The following is a 14046-nucleotide window of genomic DNA, read 5'->3' as shown; positions in this document are numbered from 1 at the left end:
CACTCTGAGCAAAGCCAGTGGTTGAGTAGAGGTAGCCAGCAGGGCTTTGTGCGTGGGAGATTTTGCTTTACAAATTTGATTGAGTTTTCTGAAGAAGTCATGAGGAAGGTCGATTAGGGGAGGGTAATAGAAATAGTATATATGAATTTCAGTAAGGCTTTTGATTAGCATTTGCGCGGTAGACTGCTCTGGAATGGTCGACCGCATGGCACATAAACTGAGTTAGAAACATAGAAATATAGAAAACCTACAGCAGAATACAGGCCCTTCGGCCCACAAGGTTGTGCTGAACATGTCCCTACCTTAGAAATTACTAGGCTTACCTATAGCCCTCTATTTTTCTAAGCTTCATGTACCTATATCCAAAAGTCTCTTAAAAGACCCTGTCATATCCGCCTCCACCGCTGTTGCCGGCAGCCCATTCCACGCACTCACCACTCTCTGAGTAAAAAACTTACCCCTGACATCTCCTCTGTATCTACTCCCCAGTACCTTAAACCTGTGTCCTCTTGTGGCAATCATTTCAGCCCTGGGAAAAAGCCTCTGACTACCCACACGATCAATGCCTCTCATCATCTTATACACCTCTATCAGGTCACCTCTCATCCTCCGTCGCTCCAAGGAGAAAAGGCCAAGTTCACTCAACCTATTCTCATAAGGCATGCTCCCCAATCCAGACAACATCCTTGTAAATTTCCTCTGCACCCTTTCTATGGCTTCCACATCCTTCCTGTAGTGAGGCGACCAGACCTGAGCACAGTACTCCAAGTGTGGTCTGACCAGGGTCCTGTATAGCTGCAACATTACCTCTCGGCTCCTAAATCCAATTCCATGATTGATGAAGGCCAATACACCATACATCTGAGGATGTACCCTTAACAATCCCTTAGTTAGCCCTTAGCAAAAGGGAGAAAAATTGGCTGAATGGTAGAAAGAGAGGGTGGTGGAGGGAGGATGTTTCTCAGACTGGAGGTTTGAGACTACTTGTATGGCACAGGGATCAATACTGGGATCATGTTGATTTGTCATCTATACAAGTGATTTGGATGGGGCAATATGAGGTACAGTTTTAACAAATTTGCAGATGATACTAAAATATGTGATGTCACAGATAGTGAAGGAATATAACAAAAATTGCAGCACTATCTTGATCAGCTGGGTAGGTGGTCTGAGCAATAAGAAATTGAATTTAATTCATATAAGTGCAACGTATTACATTTTGGAAGGACAAAGAAAGTTAGGATTTTCCAGTGAACAGAAAGCCCCTGGACAGTGTTGCAGAAAAGATGGTTCTTCGAGTACAGGCACTTTGTTCTCTTAAAGTAGAGTCATAGGTAGACAAGGCAGTGAAGATGGTCTTTAGTCTGCTGGACTTCATCGGACAAGATATTGAATAAAGAAGTTGGGCGGGTTATATTGCAATCGTACAAGACATCAGTGAGGCCGCACTTGGAGTATTGTTTTCAGTTTTAGTCACCGTCTTATAGAAAGGATGTGATTAAACTGGAAATAGTGCAAAAGGATTCACAAGGGTGCTGCCAGGGCTTGAGGGCCTGGGTTATAGGGAGAGGTTAGACAGGCTGGGTCTTTATTCTTAGGATGCAAGGAACTGAGGGATATCTCATATAGGTTTATGAAATCATGATGGGCATAGATTGGGGAATCTAGAGGGCATAGTTTTAAGGTTATAGGTTTAAAGTTTAATAAAAATCAGTGGGACAAACCTTTTATACAGCAGGTGTTATTTATATAAAACCAGCAGATGGAGGAAGTGGTTGAGGCAAGCATATTAGATACATTAAAGAAGTATGTCGACAAATATATAGCTGACAAGTGCTTGGTGGGATAGGGGCCAAGTATGGGATCTGGGATTAGCTTCAGTATACATTGTGGTCAGCAAAGACATAAATGGGCGATAGTGCATTTTCCATGTGCTATTAATCTATGGTTCAATAAATCATGGAATGAAACTTACAAGCCTTAACTTTAAAAAGATAATGGTAAAATTATATGATTAAAATGGAAAAATATCCTAGGCTTCAAGGATACTATGTGAGTAAAATTGTTAAGGATATCCCAGTTGTGTCAACTACAATTGTACACAACTCACTGTACCAACGGCTAATGGTTAAGCACTTAGATAAATATGAAAGTATAAAATGATAATTGGATTTCTAAAGGGACACATGTGGTCCAACAAACTTGGTGTTGATTACTTGTGACACACATCAAAGTTGCTGGTGAACGCAGCAGGCCAAGCAGCATCTGTAGGAAGAGATGCAGTCGACGTTTCAGGCTGAGACCCTTCGTCAGGACTAACTGAAGGAAGAGTGAGTAAGTGAGTTAGGACGAGGGAGATGTCTTCCTTTTTTAAAGAAAGGGGCTTCCCTTCCTCCACTATCAACTCTGCTCTTAAACGCATCTCCCCCATTTCACGTACATCTGCTCTCACTCCATCCTCCCGCCACCCCACTAGGAATAGGGTTCCCCTGGTCCTCACCTACCACCCCACCAGCCTCCAGGTCCAACATATTATTCTCCGTAACTTCCGCCACCTCCAACGGGATCCCACCACTAAGCACATCTTTCCCTCCCCCCCCCTCTGCATTCTGCAGGGATTGCTCCCTACACAACTCCCTTGTCCATTCGTACCCCCCATCCCTCCCCACTGATCTCCCTCCTGGCACTTATCCGTGTAAGCGGAACAAGTGCTACACATGCCCTTACACTTCCTCCCTTACCACCACTCAGGGCCCCAAACAGTCCTTCCAGGTGAGGCAACACTTCACCTGTGAGTCGACTGGGGTGATATACTGCGTCCGGTGCTCCCGATGTGGCCTTTTATATATTGGCGAGACCCAACGCAGACTGGGAGACCGCTTTGCTGAACATCTACGCTCTGTCCGCCAGAGAAAGCAGGATCTCCCAGTGGCCACACATTTTAATTCCACATCCCATTCCCATTCTGACATGTCTATCCACGGCCTCCTCTACTGTAAAGATGAAGCCACACTCAGGTTGGAGGAACAACACCTTATATTCCCTCTGGGTAGCCTCCAACCTGATGGCATGAACATCGACTTCTCTAACTTCCGCTAAGGCCCCACCTCCCCCTCGTACCCCATCTGTTACTCATTTTTATGCACACATTCTTTCTCTCACTCTCTTTTTTCTCCCTCTGTCCCTCTGAATATACCTCTTGCCCATCCTCTGGGTCCCCCCCCTTGTCTTTCTTCCCGGACCTCCTGTCCCATGATCCTCTCGTATCCCCTTTTGCCTATCACCTGTCCAGCTCTTGGCTCTATCCCTCCCCCTCCTGTCTTCTCCTATCATTTTGGATCTCCCCCTCCCCCTCCAACTTTCAAATCCCTTACTCACTCTTCCTTCAGTTAGTCCTGATGAAGGGTCTTGGCCTGAAACGTCGACTGCACCTCTTCCTACAGATGCTGCTTGGCCTGCTGCGTTCACCAGCAACTTTGATGTGTGTTGCTTGGATTTCCAGCATCTGCAGAATTCCTGTTGTTTGATTACTTGTGAGCTGCTTTGGTATCCAAGAGGTGTTTATATAGCATTCGAGAAAGGATTTGACAACATTTTACCCAAAAGCATCTGAACAAAAATTAGGATGGCTGAAACTGTAGTCTGTGCAAGGAATTGGCTCAGTGATAATAAACAAAATGAAAATTGGTGGTTATGTACTCGAGCTACACACACAAAATGCTCAAGTAATTCAGGCAACATCCGTGGAGGGAAAGAAACAGTTGACATTTCAGGCTAAGAGCCTTCATGAGAACTGGAAAGGAAGGGGGAAAAAGCTAGAATGGGAAGGTGGGGGAGGGAACATAAGCACATAAGCAATAGGAGCAGGAGTAGGCCTACTGCCCTGTCGAGCCTGCTCCACCATTCAAAAAGATCATGGCTGATCTGGCCATGGACTCATCTCCACCTACCTGGCTTTTCCCCATAACCCTTAATTCTCCTACAATGCAAAAATCTATCCAAATTGTCTGAAATATATTTACTGAGGTCGCCTCCTCTGCTTCATTGGGCAGAGAATTCCACAAATTCACCACTCTCTGCGAAAAGCAGTTTCTCCTCACCTCCATCCTAAATCTACCTCCCCAAACCCTGAGGCTATGACCCCTAGTTCTAGACTCACCTACCAGTGAAGAGGAGGACAAGTCGGCAGGTGATAGGAGAGACCAAGTGAGGGGGAAGATGGGTGGGTGGGGGAAGAGAATACGAGTGAGAAGCTTGGAAGGTGAGAGGTGGAGGAGGTAAAGGACTGAAGAAAGAATCTAGTAGGAGAGGACAGTGGACCATGGGAAGAAGAGGAACCAAAGGGAAGTAAAGGCAGGTCAGGGGAATTTAAGGGTGAGAGAGTGACCGGAATGGGGAAAGGAAAACAAGAGAAGTTGGGGTGGGAGAGTATTTACCATAAGTTGGAGAAATCAGTGTTCATGCCATCAGGTTGGAGGTTACCCAGACGGAATATGAGGGGCAGCTCCTCCAACTTGAGCTTGTCTCATCGTGGCTGTAGAGGAGGTCCTGGACAGACATGTCAGAATAGGTTTGGGAAGTTGAATTGAAATGGATAGCTGCCATGAAATCCTGCCTTTTGTGCTGGTCAGAGTGAAGGTGCTTGCCGAAGCGGACCCCCAGTTTGCATCAGGTCTCATCAGTGTAGGGGAGGCCACACCTGGAGCATCACACATAATAGATGATCAGGACAGACTGACAGGTGAAGTGTTGCCTCACCTGGAAGGACTGCTTGAGGCGTTGAATACTGGTGAGGGAGGAGGATAAGGAGCAGGTGTAGCACTTGTCCTGTTTGCTGGCAAAAGTGCCAGGAGGGATATCAGTGGGGAAGGATGAGTGGATAAGGGAATCCCATAGAGAGTGATTCCTATCAGAAGCAGAGGGTGGGGGTGGGGGGAATAAATGTGCTTAGTGGTAGGATACCATTAGAGATAGTGGAAATTACAGAGAATGGCGTGCTAATGTGGAATAGTAGATAAGACAATGGGAACTCTATCCTTTCCACCAGATGGATGGGGTGGTTAGGTCTTTTGTCCAAAAAGAAGAGTTTTGAGGCCTTCCTAATATTTATGGAAGTGTACAGGGACAGGAAGTCCATAGTGAATTTAAGGTGATCAGGAGCAGGGAAATGATAGTAACTGAAGTGATAGAGAGCATCTGAAGTGTTGCAGATGTAGGTAGGAAAGAATTCAACCAAGGGAGACAAAATGGAGTCCAGGCATGCAAACATGAGTTCAGTGGGGCAGAAGCAGGCAGAAGCAATGGGCCAACTATGAGAGTTAGGAGCAGGAACAAGAGATTCTTTCAGTTCCAGCTTCTTACTTCATCCTCCACCCCTCCCCCTCACCTGGTCTTAACTATCTCTATCAGCTGGTACTATTCCGCCTCCCTCCACCTTCTTATTCTGGCTTCTGTCCCCTTCCTTTTCCAATTCTGATGAAGGGTCATGGCCTGAAACGTTGGCAGTTTGTTCACCTCCATCGATGCTGCCGGACTTACTGAGTTTCACTCGTATTTTGTGTGTTTTGCTCTAGGTTTACAGCATCTGCAGAATCTTGTGTTTGCATAGCCAAGCTGAGAGGATGTCTGCTGGGGGTCACAGCATTTCAATGATTACAAATGACCAAAGCAAATTTATATATGCTGATGTCACTACTTTAGATAATGTGATAACAGAGAGAACAGGAGGTTGTATATATGTCATTAGTGATGATTAGAGTTGCAAGCACATGCACATTACAAAAACAAATATCTGACTGAGACCAAGGAGCTGATTATTGACTTTAGGAGAAGGAAACCATTAGTCTATTAGACAGTTCTTATTGGGGGATCAGAGGTGAAGACGGGTCAGTAACTTTAAATGACACAGTGTTTTCATTTCAGAGGGTCTGTTCTGGGTACAGCACGTAAAATCCATTACGCAGAACGTACGGTAGCACCTCTACTTTCTTAAATGTTTTCAAAAATTCAGCATGGCATCTAAAACTTTGACATAGATGTGTGGTGGAGAGTATAATGACTGGCTGCATCACAGCCTGGTATGGCATGGAAACACTAACATTCTGGAATGGAAAATCCTACAAAAAGTGTTGGATGTGGCCAAGTCCATCACATGTAAAGCACTCCCCACCATAGAGCACATTTACATGGTGCACTGTTGCAGGAAAGCAGCATCTACCATCAAGGACCCCTCCACCCAGGACATGCTCCCTTCTTGCTGCTGCCATCAAGAAGAAAGTACAGAAGACCCAAGCCACCAAGTTCAGGAACAGTTATTACCCCTGAACCATCAGGCTTCTGAACCAGAAGGGATAACTTTACTCAACTTCACTCACCCCATCACTGAACTGTTTCCAATGAACTGAACTTACTTTCAAGGACTCGTCATCCCATTTTTCGATATTTATTGCTTATTTACAGTATTTATTATTATTACATCTTTTTCTTTCTCTTTATATTTGCTCAGTTTGTTGTCTTTTTCATATTGATTGTTTGCCTGTCCTGTTTGGAGCGGTCTTTCATTGATTCTATTGTGTTTGTTGTATTTACTGTGAATGCCTGCAAGGAAATAAATCTCAGGGTTGTATATGGTGACATATACGTACTTTGACAATAAATTCACCTTGAACTTTTTTAACATTGAACCTTGAATTTTGCAGAGATATTGCATTTACAATATTTTCCACATAATAAAAATGCCCCGTCATGAAATTCCATGTGTGATATTATCAAAGCCCAGTACAAGAGCAGTACAATAGCTTTACACTTGCACTCAAATTCTTTTGCAATAACCCCCAATGTAACATTTGACTCCTAGCAGGCTTGCTGTATCTGCATGTGAACTTCCAGTGATGTATGCACAAGGACACTTAAATCCCACTGAACATTAGCACATATCAAAGCCTTTAATTTGCTTTTTTTCCAAGCAATGCATGACATTACGTTTTTGCACATTATATTCAATCTGCAATAATCTCTCTATATCTCCATGAAGCCTCTCTGCATCCTCAACTCAAAATGTTTTATTTAGTCAAAAAATTCACTATTATTACACCCAGAGATTATTTCGATTATATTGGGTGATCCAGAAAGATCAGTCTTTTTACCTCCAGCAATTCCAATGATCTGATAATCAAAATCTGATAAGCAGAATATGCAAGAAACACTCAGCAGGTCAGGAACCACAGAGTGTACTATCAGAACAGAGGCAACAAAGATGTAAGGACTGTGAAGAAGCTCTTACAGGAAACAAACTGGGAGGATCTATTCAAGCTCAAGGGATTGTAGTGGATACTAGTTACTATGATGAAACTCAGATAATAATACACAAAATTCTGGAGGAGCTCAGATGCGTACATTGATGGGACACAAGAAGGAAAGGAACAATCAAAGAGTGACCGAATGAAAGGTGAGTGTAGTGTGGAAATTGCCTGTAAAAGTAACGAAATTTGAGTGTGAGGGGATTGCAGGAAGTACATGACAAAGGTCATTGACATATTGGAACAGACACAAGGGTGATAGCCTCCAAAGTAATACTGAAAGAAGGACTGCTCCACATATTTCACCCTCCGCATCATCCAAGGATCCAAACTTTTTTCTGAATGAAGCAGAAACTTACTAGCAATGCTCACACAGATTTCTCTTTTTATTGGGAGTCTGCTTTGAAAAAACTCTGTTCACTTTACAAGAATGAATCTAAGCCTCCAATTGTCTGTAACCTTTTCTCCCATTCTTACACTCATTCTAACATTTCTATCTTCAGCATTCTATTCTCTTCCAATGAAAGTCAATGTAAGCTGGAGGACGCAAACACGAGGAATTCTGCAGCTCAACGTAAGCTGGAGGAATATTTTCTCTTCAGCTAACTTGACACAACACAACCTCTGGAGTTTAATATTTAAATGAACTATGTCATCTAATCAGCCAGTTTTATCTTGCGCCTCATGATTCCAGCATTTGTCTTTTTTCTTTTTTGCTGGTATTTCAGATTTGCCTCCTCACACTTCCACCTACGAATTAGCCTCTTTCAACGGGCAGCACTACTACTTCTGTCTTTCCAACAGGAAACGCAGCTGAAATGCACAGAGTGCAAAAATAATGTACGGTATTATTCACTTCAGGATGGAAAATGCAATGCCATATTCATAACTTTCTAGGAAACGTGTGTTGGTAACTTCTTGCATCCAATAAATGTGCAGAAAACTGCACATTCAGCAAAATGCATCAATAGTGGCTGTAACTAAGTGAAGCTCCTACCCATTGTACTGACCTATATTATGCTCCCATAATTCCCTTCTTAGCGAGTGCCACAAACTTCCACTAACAACTTGGATACCCTTGTCAAGGGAGGGGAAGAGAAGAAGTGCTGGTGAAGATCCTAGCTTTTCAAACCCTAATAGATTCATTTATGGTCATTACATTAACAAAGGTAGTGGAATCTTTGGAGAGGGTGCAGAAGAGATTTATTAGGATACTGCCTGCATTAGATGGCAAGTGCTATTAGGAATGGCTAGAAAAACTCGGGATTGTTTTCTCTGCAGTAGTGGAGGCTGAGAGGGGGTCTGAGAGAAGTTTATAAAACTATGAAAGGCATAGATAGAGTGGACAGTTGGCACTTTTGTCCCAGGATCAAAATATCTAATAGTAGATGTTGTATGTTTGATATCTCAGTAACGTTTGAGTAATCTTGTATATATATCTTGTTTGTTTAAATAATTCATTATGGATTATATGTTTAAATATGTGAAAAGCTTACATCATCACACTACCACGTGATACGTGCGCACCTAAAATAAACCTGAAATTAGACTCACATTTCGCACTTCCGTGTCTTCCTTTGAATTAGTTTAATTGCTTTGAAGTTACAAAACATAACAGTAGAGGGAAAGCGTTGAAAATGAGGGGGGAAATTCAAAGGAGATGTGTGGGGTATGTCTATTTTGACACAGAGAGTGGTGGGTGCCTAGAGAAAGCTGCCTGGGAGGTGGTGGAGGCAGATGTGGTAGAGGCATTTAAGAGGCTCTTAGATTGGCACATGAATATGCAGAGAATGGAGGGATATATACAAAGTGTAGGCAGAAAGGATTACTGATTAGGCATCATCAACTTAATTACTTCAACGCAATATCGTGGCCTACAGGGCCCGTTCCTACGCAGTACTATTCTCTGTTCTGTGTTAAATCATACTTGTGATTCAAATTGAGGCTGCTAAATAGTTAAATATTTGAGCAATTGCCAGGAACTGTGGTAGTTTTTGGCATGACCTGAATAGTTATCCTTTGGAGTCTTTGCTCTAAATGCTTTGCTTGGATTTTGGGCTTAAACCACACGTAGCAGCAGGTTCTCACTCCCTGCGACTTCGAACATGCTTTTTCCTATCCGTTATTTTAGTCATTTGTAAGAAGCCCACCAGTTAATCAGATAATCCTCCTCATTTTTTTTTCCCAGATACAAGACTGAACAAATGCATTCATGGTTTTGCTCCCTTTTCTGAAGATGGATGAACGTACAAACGACTAGTCTATGCCTTAGGCCAAAAAATGCCAAATAGATTTATTAAACAGGAAATGAATAAGTGAACAGAATCAATGACCTACTACAGCCGAGAATGACTCAACAACTCCTCTAGTAAGGAATAAAATAACAAATAGTTACACTGGTCACATCAATCTGCAGCATAAAATGGATGAGGGACATAGTTTCTCATCATTAACATTTACACAAGGGAGGGAGATGTTGCTGAGCATACATTAACATTGCACTGAGCACAATCACAGCACTTGGTTGCTGCTCTGTAACTGAACCACATTTCCTTAGCAGTAAGCAAAATCCTACCTTTGCTCCAAAGGCAGTGAAACTGGTCATCGTCCATTGGCTGATTGAGAATTAACAGGCAATATTTCAATTTTCCTAAAATGAAAAAATGCAAGGTTAATGGAAAAAAACACATCCATACTAAATTACTCTGCAGTCACCAGTTTTAGTGTTTCATCTGCTCTAAGGACAATCACTTCGTGTCTATCCCTGTTAACTCTCCAATTCCAAGGAACATCATTCATTAGACAAAGTTACATTTGTTTTTCTTTATTCCCCATCTTAACTATTATTTCTTCTCAATTTGGTTCATGTTACTAACCCCCACCCCCTCTATAAAACCTCAATTCTTGTCACACATTTAAATCCATGTGCAAATAACACCTATACACTTAGTCCTACAATACTCAGTTTAAAAAATGTAGGGGAAAAGGAGAATTTTATTTTTCCTTATTTATGCTGCATGGAAGATTACTTCTACTGAATAGTTATGCAATGAATGATAATGACATGGTGGGAGATTGAAATCCAAAGGAATTTTTCACAGTCTGGAAATTCAAATAAAAACAGAAAATATTGGAAATACTCAAGAGGTTGGGCAGAAACAATTGAAAGAAATGCAGTTGCTGTTTTCAGTCTAATTCCCTTGATCAGAACAAGGAAAGACTATAACTTCTATAAACTTCTGTAGAAGTTTCTACCTTGGTGATTGCATGGTGACAAGACTTACAGCTGACTGAAAAGCTTGAGCATGTAAATATTAAGAAAGAGAATGTGCAGGAGCTTTTGGAAAGCATCAAGTTGGATAAGTCACTGAGACCGGACGAGATGTACCCCAGGCTACTGTAGGAGGTGAGGGAGGAGATTGCTGATCCTCTGGCAATGATCTTTGCATCATCAATAAGGACAGGAGAGGTTCTGGAGGATGGAGGGCTGCGGATGTTGTTCCATTATTCAAGAAAGGGAGCAAAGACAGCCCAGGAAATTATAGATCAGTGAGTCTTACTTCAGTAGTTGGTAAGTTAATGGAGAAGATCCTGAGAGGCAGGATTTATGAACATTTGGCGAGGCATAATATGATTAGGAATAGTCAGGGTGGCTTTGTGAAAGGCAGGTTGTGCCTCACCAGCCTCATTGAATTTTTTGAGGATGTGACTAAACACATTGATGATGGTAGAGCAGTAGATGTAGTGTATATTGATTTCAGCTAGGCGTTTGAAAAGGTACCCCATGCAAGGCTTATTGAGAAAGCAAGGAGGCATGGGATCCAAGGAGACATCGCTTTGTGGATCCAGAACTGGCTTGCCCACAAAAGGCAAAGAGTGGTTGTAGATGGGTCATATTCTGCATGGAGGTCGGTGACCAGTGGTGTGCCTCAGGGATCTGTTGTGGGACTCCTATTCTTTGTGATTTTTCTAAATGACTTGGATGAGGAAGTGGAGGGATGGGTTAATAAATCTGCTGATGACACAAAGGTTGGGGTTGCTGTGGATAGTATGGAGGGCTGTCAGAGTTTATAGCAGGACATTGATAGGATGCAAAACTGGGCTGAGAAGTGGCAGATGGAGTTCAACCCAGGTAAGTGTGAGGTGATTCATTTTGGTAGGTCAAATATGATGGCAGAATATAGCATTAATGGTAAGACTCTTGGCAGTGTGAAGGATCAAAGGGAACTTGTGGTCCGAATCCATAGGACACTCTAAGCTGCTGTGCAGGTTGACTCTGTGGTTAAGAAGGCATACGGTGCATTGGCCTTCATCAATTGTGGGATTGAGTTTAAGAGCCTAGAGGTAATGTTGCCGCTACATAGGACCCTGGTCAGACCCCACTTGGAGTACTGTGCTCAGTTCTGGTTGCCTCACTACAGGAAGGATATGGAAACCGTAGAAGGAGTGCAGAGGAGATTTACAAGGATGTTGCCTGGATTGGGGAGCATGTCTTATGAGAATAGATTGAGTGAACTCAGCTTTTTTTCTGGAGCGACAGAGGATGAGAGGTGACCTGATAGAGGTGTATAAGATTATGAGCGGTATCGATCGTGTGGATAATCAGAGGCTTTTCCCTACGGCTGAAATGGGTAGCACGGGAGGGCACAGTTTTAACGTGCTTGGAAGTAGTTATAGAGGAGATGTCAGGGGTACTTTTTTTACACAGAGAGTGGTGAGTGTGTGGAATGGGCTGCCGGCGACAGTGGTGGAGGCAGATACGATAGAGTTCTTTAAGAGACTCCTGAACAGGTACATGGAGCTCAGAAAAATAGAGGGCTATGGGTAACCCTATGTAATTTCTCAGGTAAGGACATGTTCGGCACAGCTTTGTGGGCTGAGGGCCCTGTATTGTGCTGTAGGTTTTCTATATTTTTATGTTTAATGCAGCACAGTGTGGACTATCCTAATTGGCGGCGTCTTGTTCTAGTATGGAAGCATCAATGCTGAGGAACAAAAAAGACAACAGAAATTGGAGGATACAGCTCAGTAAATCACAGGTGAAGCCATCCACACATTGAGTACATATTCATGGAGCTCTGCCATAGAAAGCAGCATCGATGATCAAAGTCCCCCGTTATCATGGCCATGGCCTCGTCTCACCATTACCAAAGGGCAGGAGGTCTTTGGTCCCACACCATCAGGCTCAGGAACATTTATTATCCTACAACGATTAAGCTATTGAACCACCGTGGATAACTTCATTCATCACTAATCTGAATTGATTCTACAACCCACAAACTCACTTTCAAAAACTCTCTACAAATCATGTTCTCAGTATTAGTTTTACATACAGTTTGTCTTTTTTTGCACATTGGTTGTTTGTCAGCCTTTGTCTATTTATGTATAGTTGTTTTGCAAAATTCTATTGTATTTCTTTTTCTTCTGTAACTGCCAGCAAGAAAATGAATCACAAGGTAGTATATTGTAACATATTGTATACATACTTTGATAATAAATTTTAAAAATAGCTCCCTCTTCCCTTCGCATTGTCCCAGTAATCTAAACAGTCTTTCACAACAAAGCAATAATTCATTTGCACTTCTTCAAAATTGAATTATTGCGTTTTGTGTTCACACATGATCTACTCCACACAGACTAACTGATTCTTTTGTGGAGCACCCATGTACAATCTGCAGGAGTTATCTTGACTTCCCTTTTACTACAACTTTAATTCACTGTTCCATTCCTCTCTTGACTTTATCTGTAGCTTTGTATATGGTCACAAGGTGGCCCAATGCAACTTTAGAACATAGAAATTCACAGCACAGTAAAGGCCCTTCAGCCCACAATGTTGTGCTGGTGGTTTAGGCGAATCTAAGGTCAATCTAACCCTTTGTCCCTACATAACCCTCCATTTTTCTATCATCCATGCGTCTATCTAAGTGTTTCTTAAATGTCCTAAATGTATCTGCCTTCACCACCACTTCAAGCAGTGGGTTCCACACAACCATCACTCTGTAAAAAACCTAGCTCTAACATATCACTATACTTACTTTGTTTGCATTCCCTCAATTATTTCCCTGGACCTATTCCCTCCAGAGTACCCATTAACTCCACCCAATTCTCCTGACAGCCACCTACACAAAGAACAATTGACGGGAGCTAATTAAACAACCAACACATCTCTGTGAAGAAATTAGAGCACCGAAGGGAAACTGGTACACACATGGAGTACATGCAAACTCCACACAGGGAACATCCAAGCTGGGGGCTGAATTTGGAATCTCTGAGCTGTGAGGCAGCAGTTCAAACAGCTCCGCCATTGTCCTGCCAAGAGCTGTCATGATTCCTGCATTTTCCACCCTATATTTAATAGCAAAACTGACTTAAAAGGTCAACACCACATCATTTTTTGTAAAATGAATATAATTCCACAATAAGCAATTGCAACATTAAGTTATGGAATTCCTGGATGTACCTTTGTACAATGTATCCCCAAGCTACTATTGGGATGGCGATGGACAAGCCATGTCTACCATCTAAAGTTCAAAGTACAATTTGTTATCAGAGTACATACACGTGATCACAGACAACACTAAAATTCTTTTTTCCTGCAGGCATACTCAGCAAATCTATATAACAATAACTGTAAACAGAATCAATGAAAGAGCAAGAGCATAAGAGACAACAAATTGTTGAAGTGCATTTGTCATAAGTAACAATAAATAGTGTAAGCATAAATAACAAGGTGAAGATTCCTTAAGGT

At 42.3% G+C, this 14046-nt stretch overlaps 1 protein-coding gene across 6 annotated transcripts in view; it reads right to left on the bottom strand.

Annotated features, from left to right (window-relative positions):
- The window catches only part of tpk1 (thiamin pyrophosphokinase 1), a 382918-nt gene that overhangs the window by 278806 nt on the left and 90066 nt on the right, over positions 1-14046 (bottom strand). For all 6 annotated transcript variants that reach the window (XM_072253602.1, XM_072253601.1, XM_072253605.1 and 3 more), the window contains one exon: positions 9874-9948. In XM_072253602.1, coding sequence (XP_072109703.1) covers positions 9874-9948 — 75 coding nt within the window. The remainder of the gene's footprint in view (positions 1-9873; positions 9949-14046) is intronic.

This window comes from Mobula birostris, chromosome 3 (assembly GCF_030028105.1).
Source record: "Mobula birostris isolate sMobBir1 chromosome 3, sMobBir1.hap1, whole genome shotgun sequence".
Lineage (NCBI taxonomy): Eukaryota > Metazoa > Chordata > Chondrichthyes > Myliobatiformes > Myliobatidae > Mobula > Mobula birostris.
Note: the sequence above shows the minus strand (reverse complement) of the source record. Positions and strands in the feature narration are given on the sequence as shown.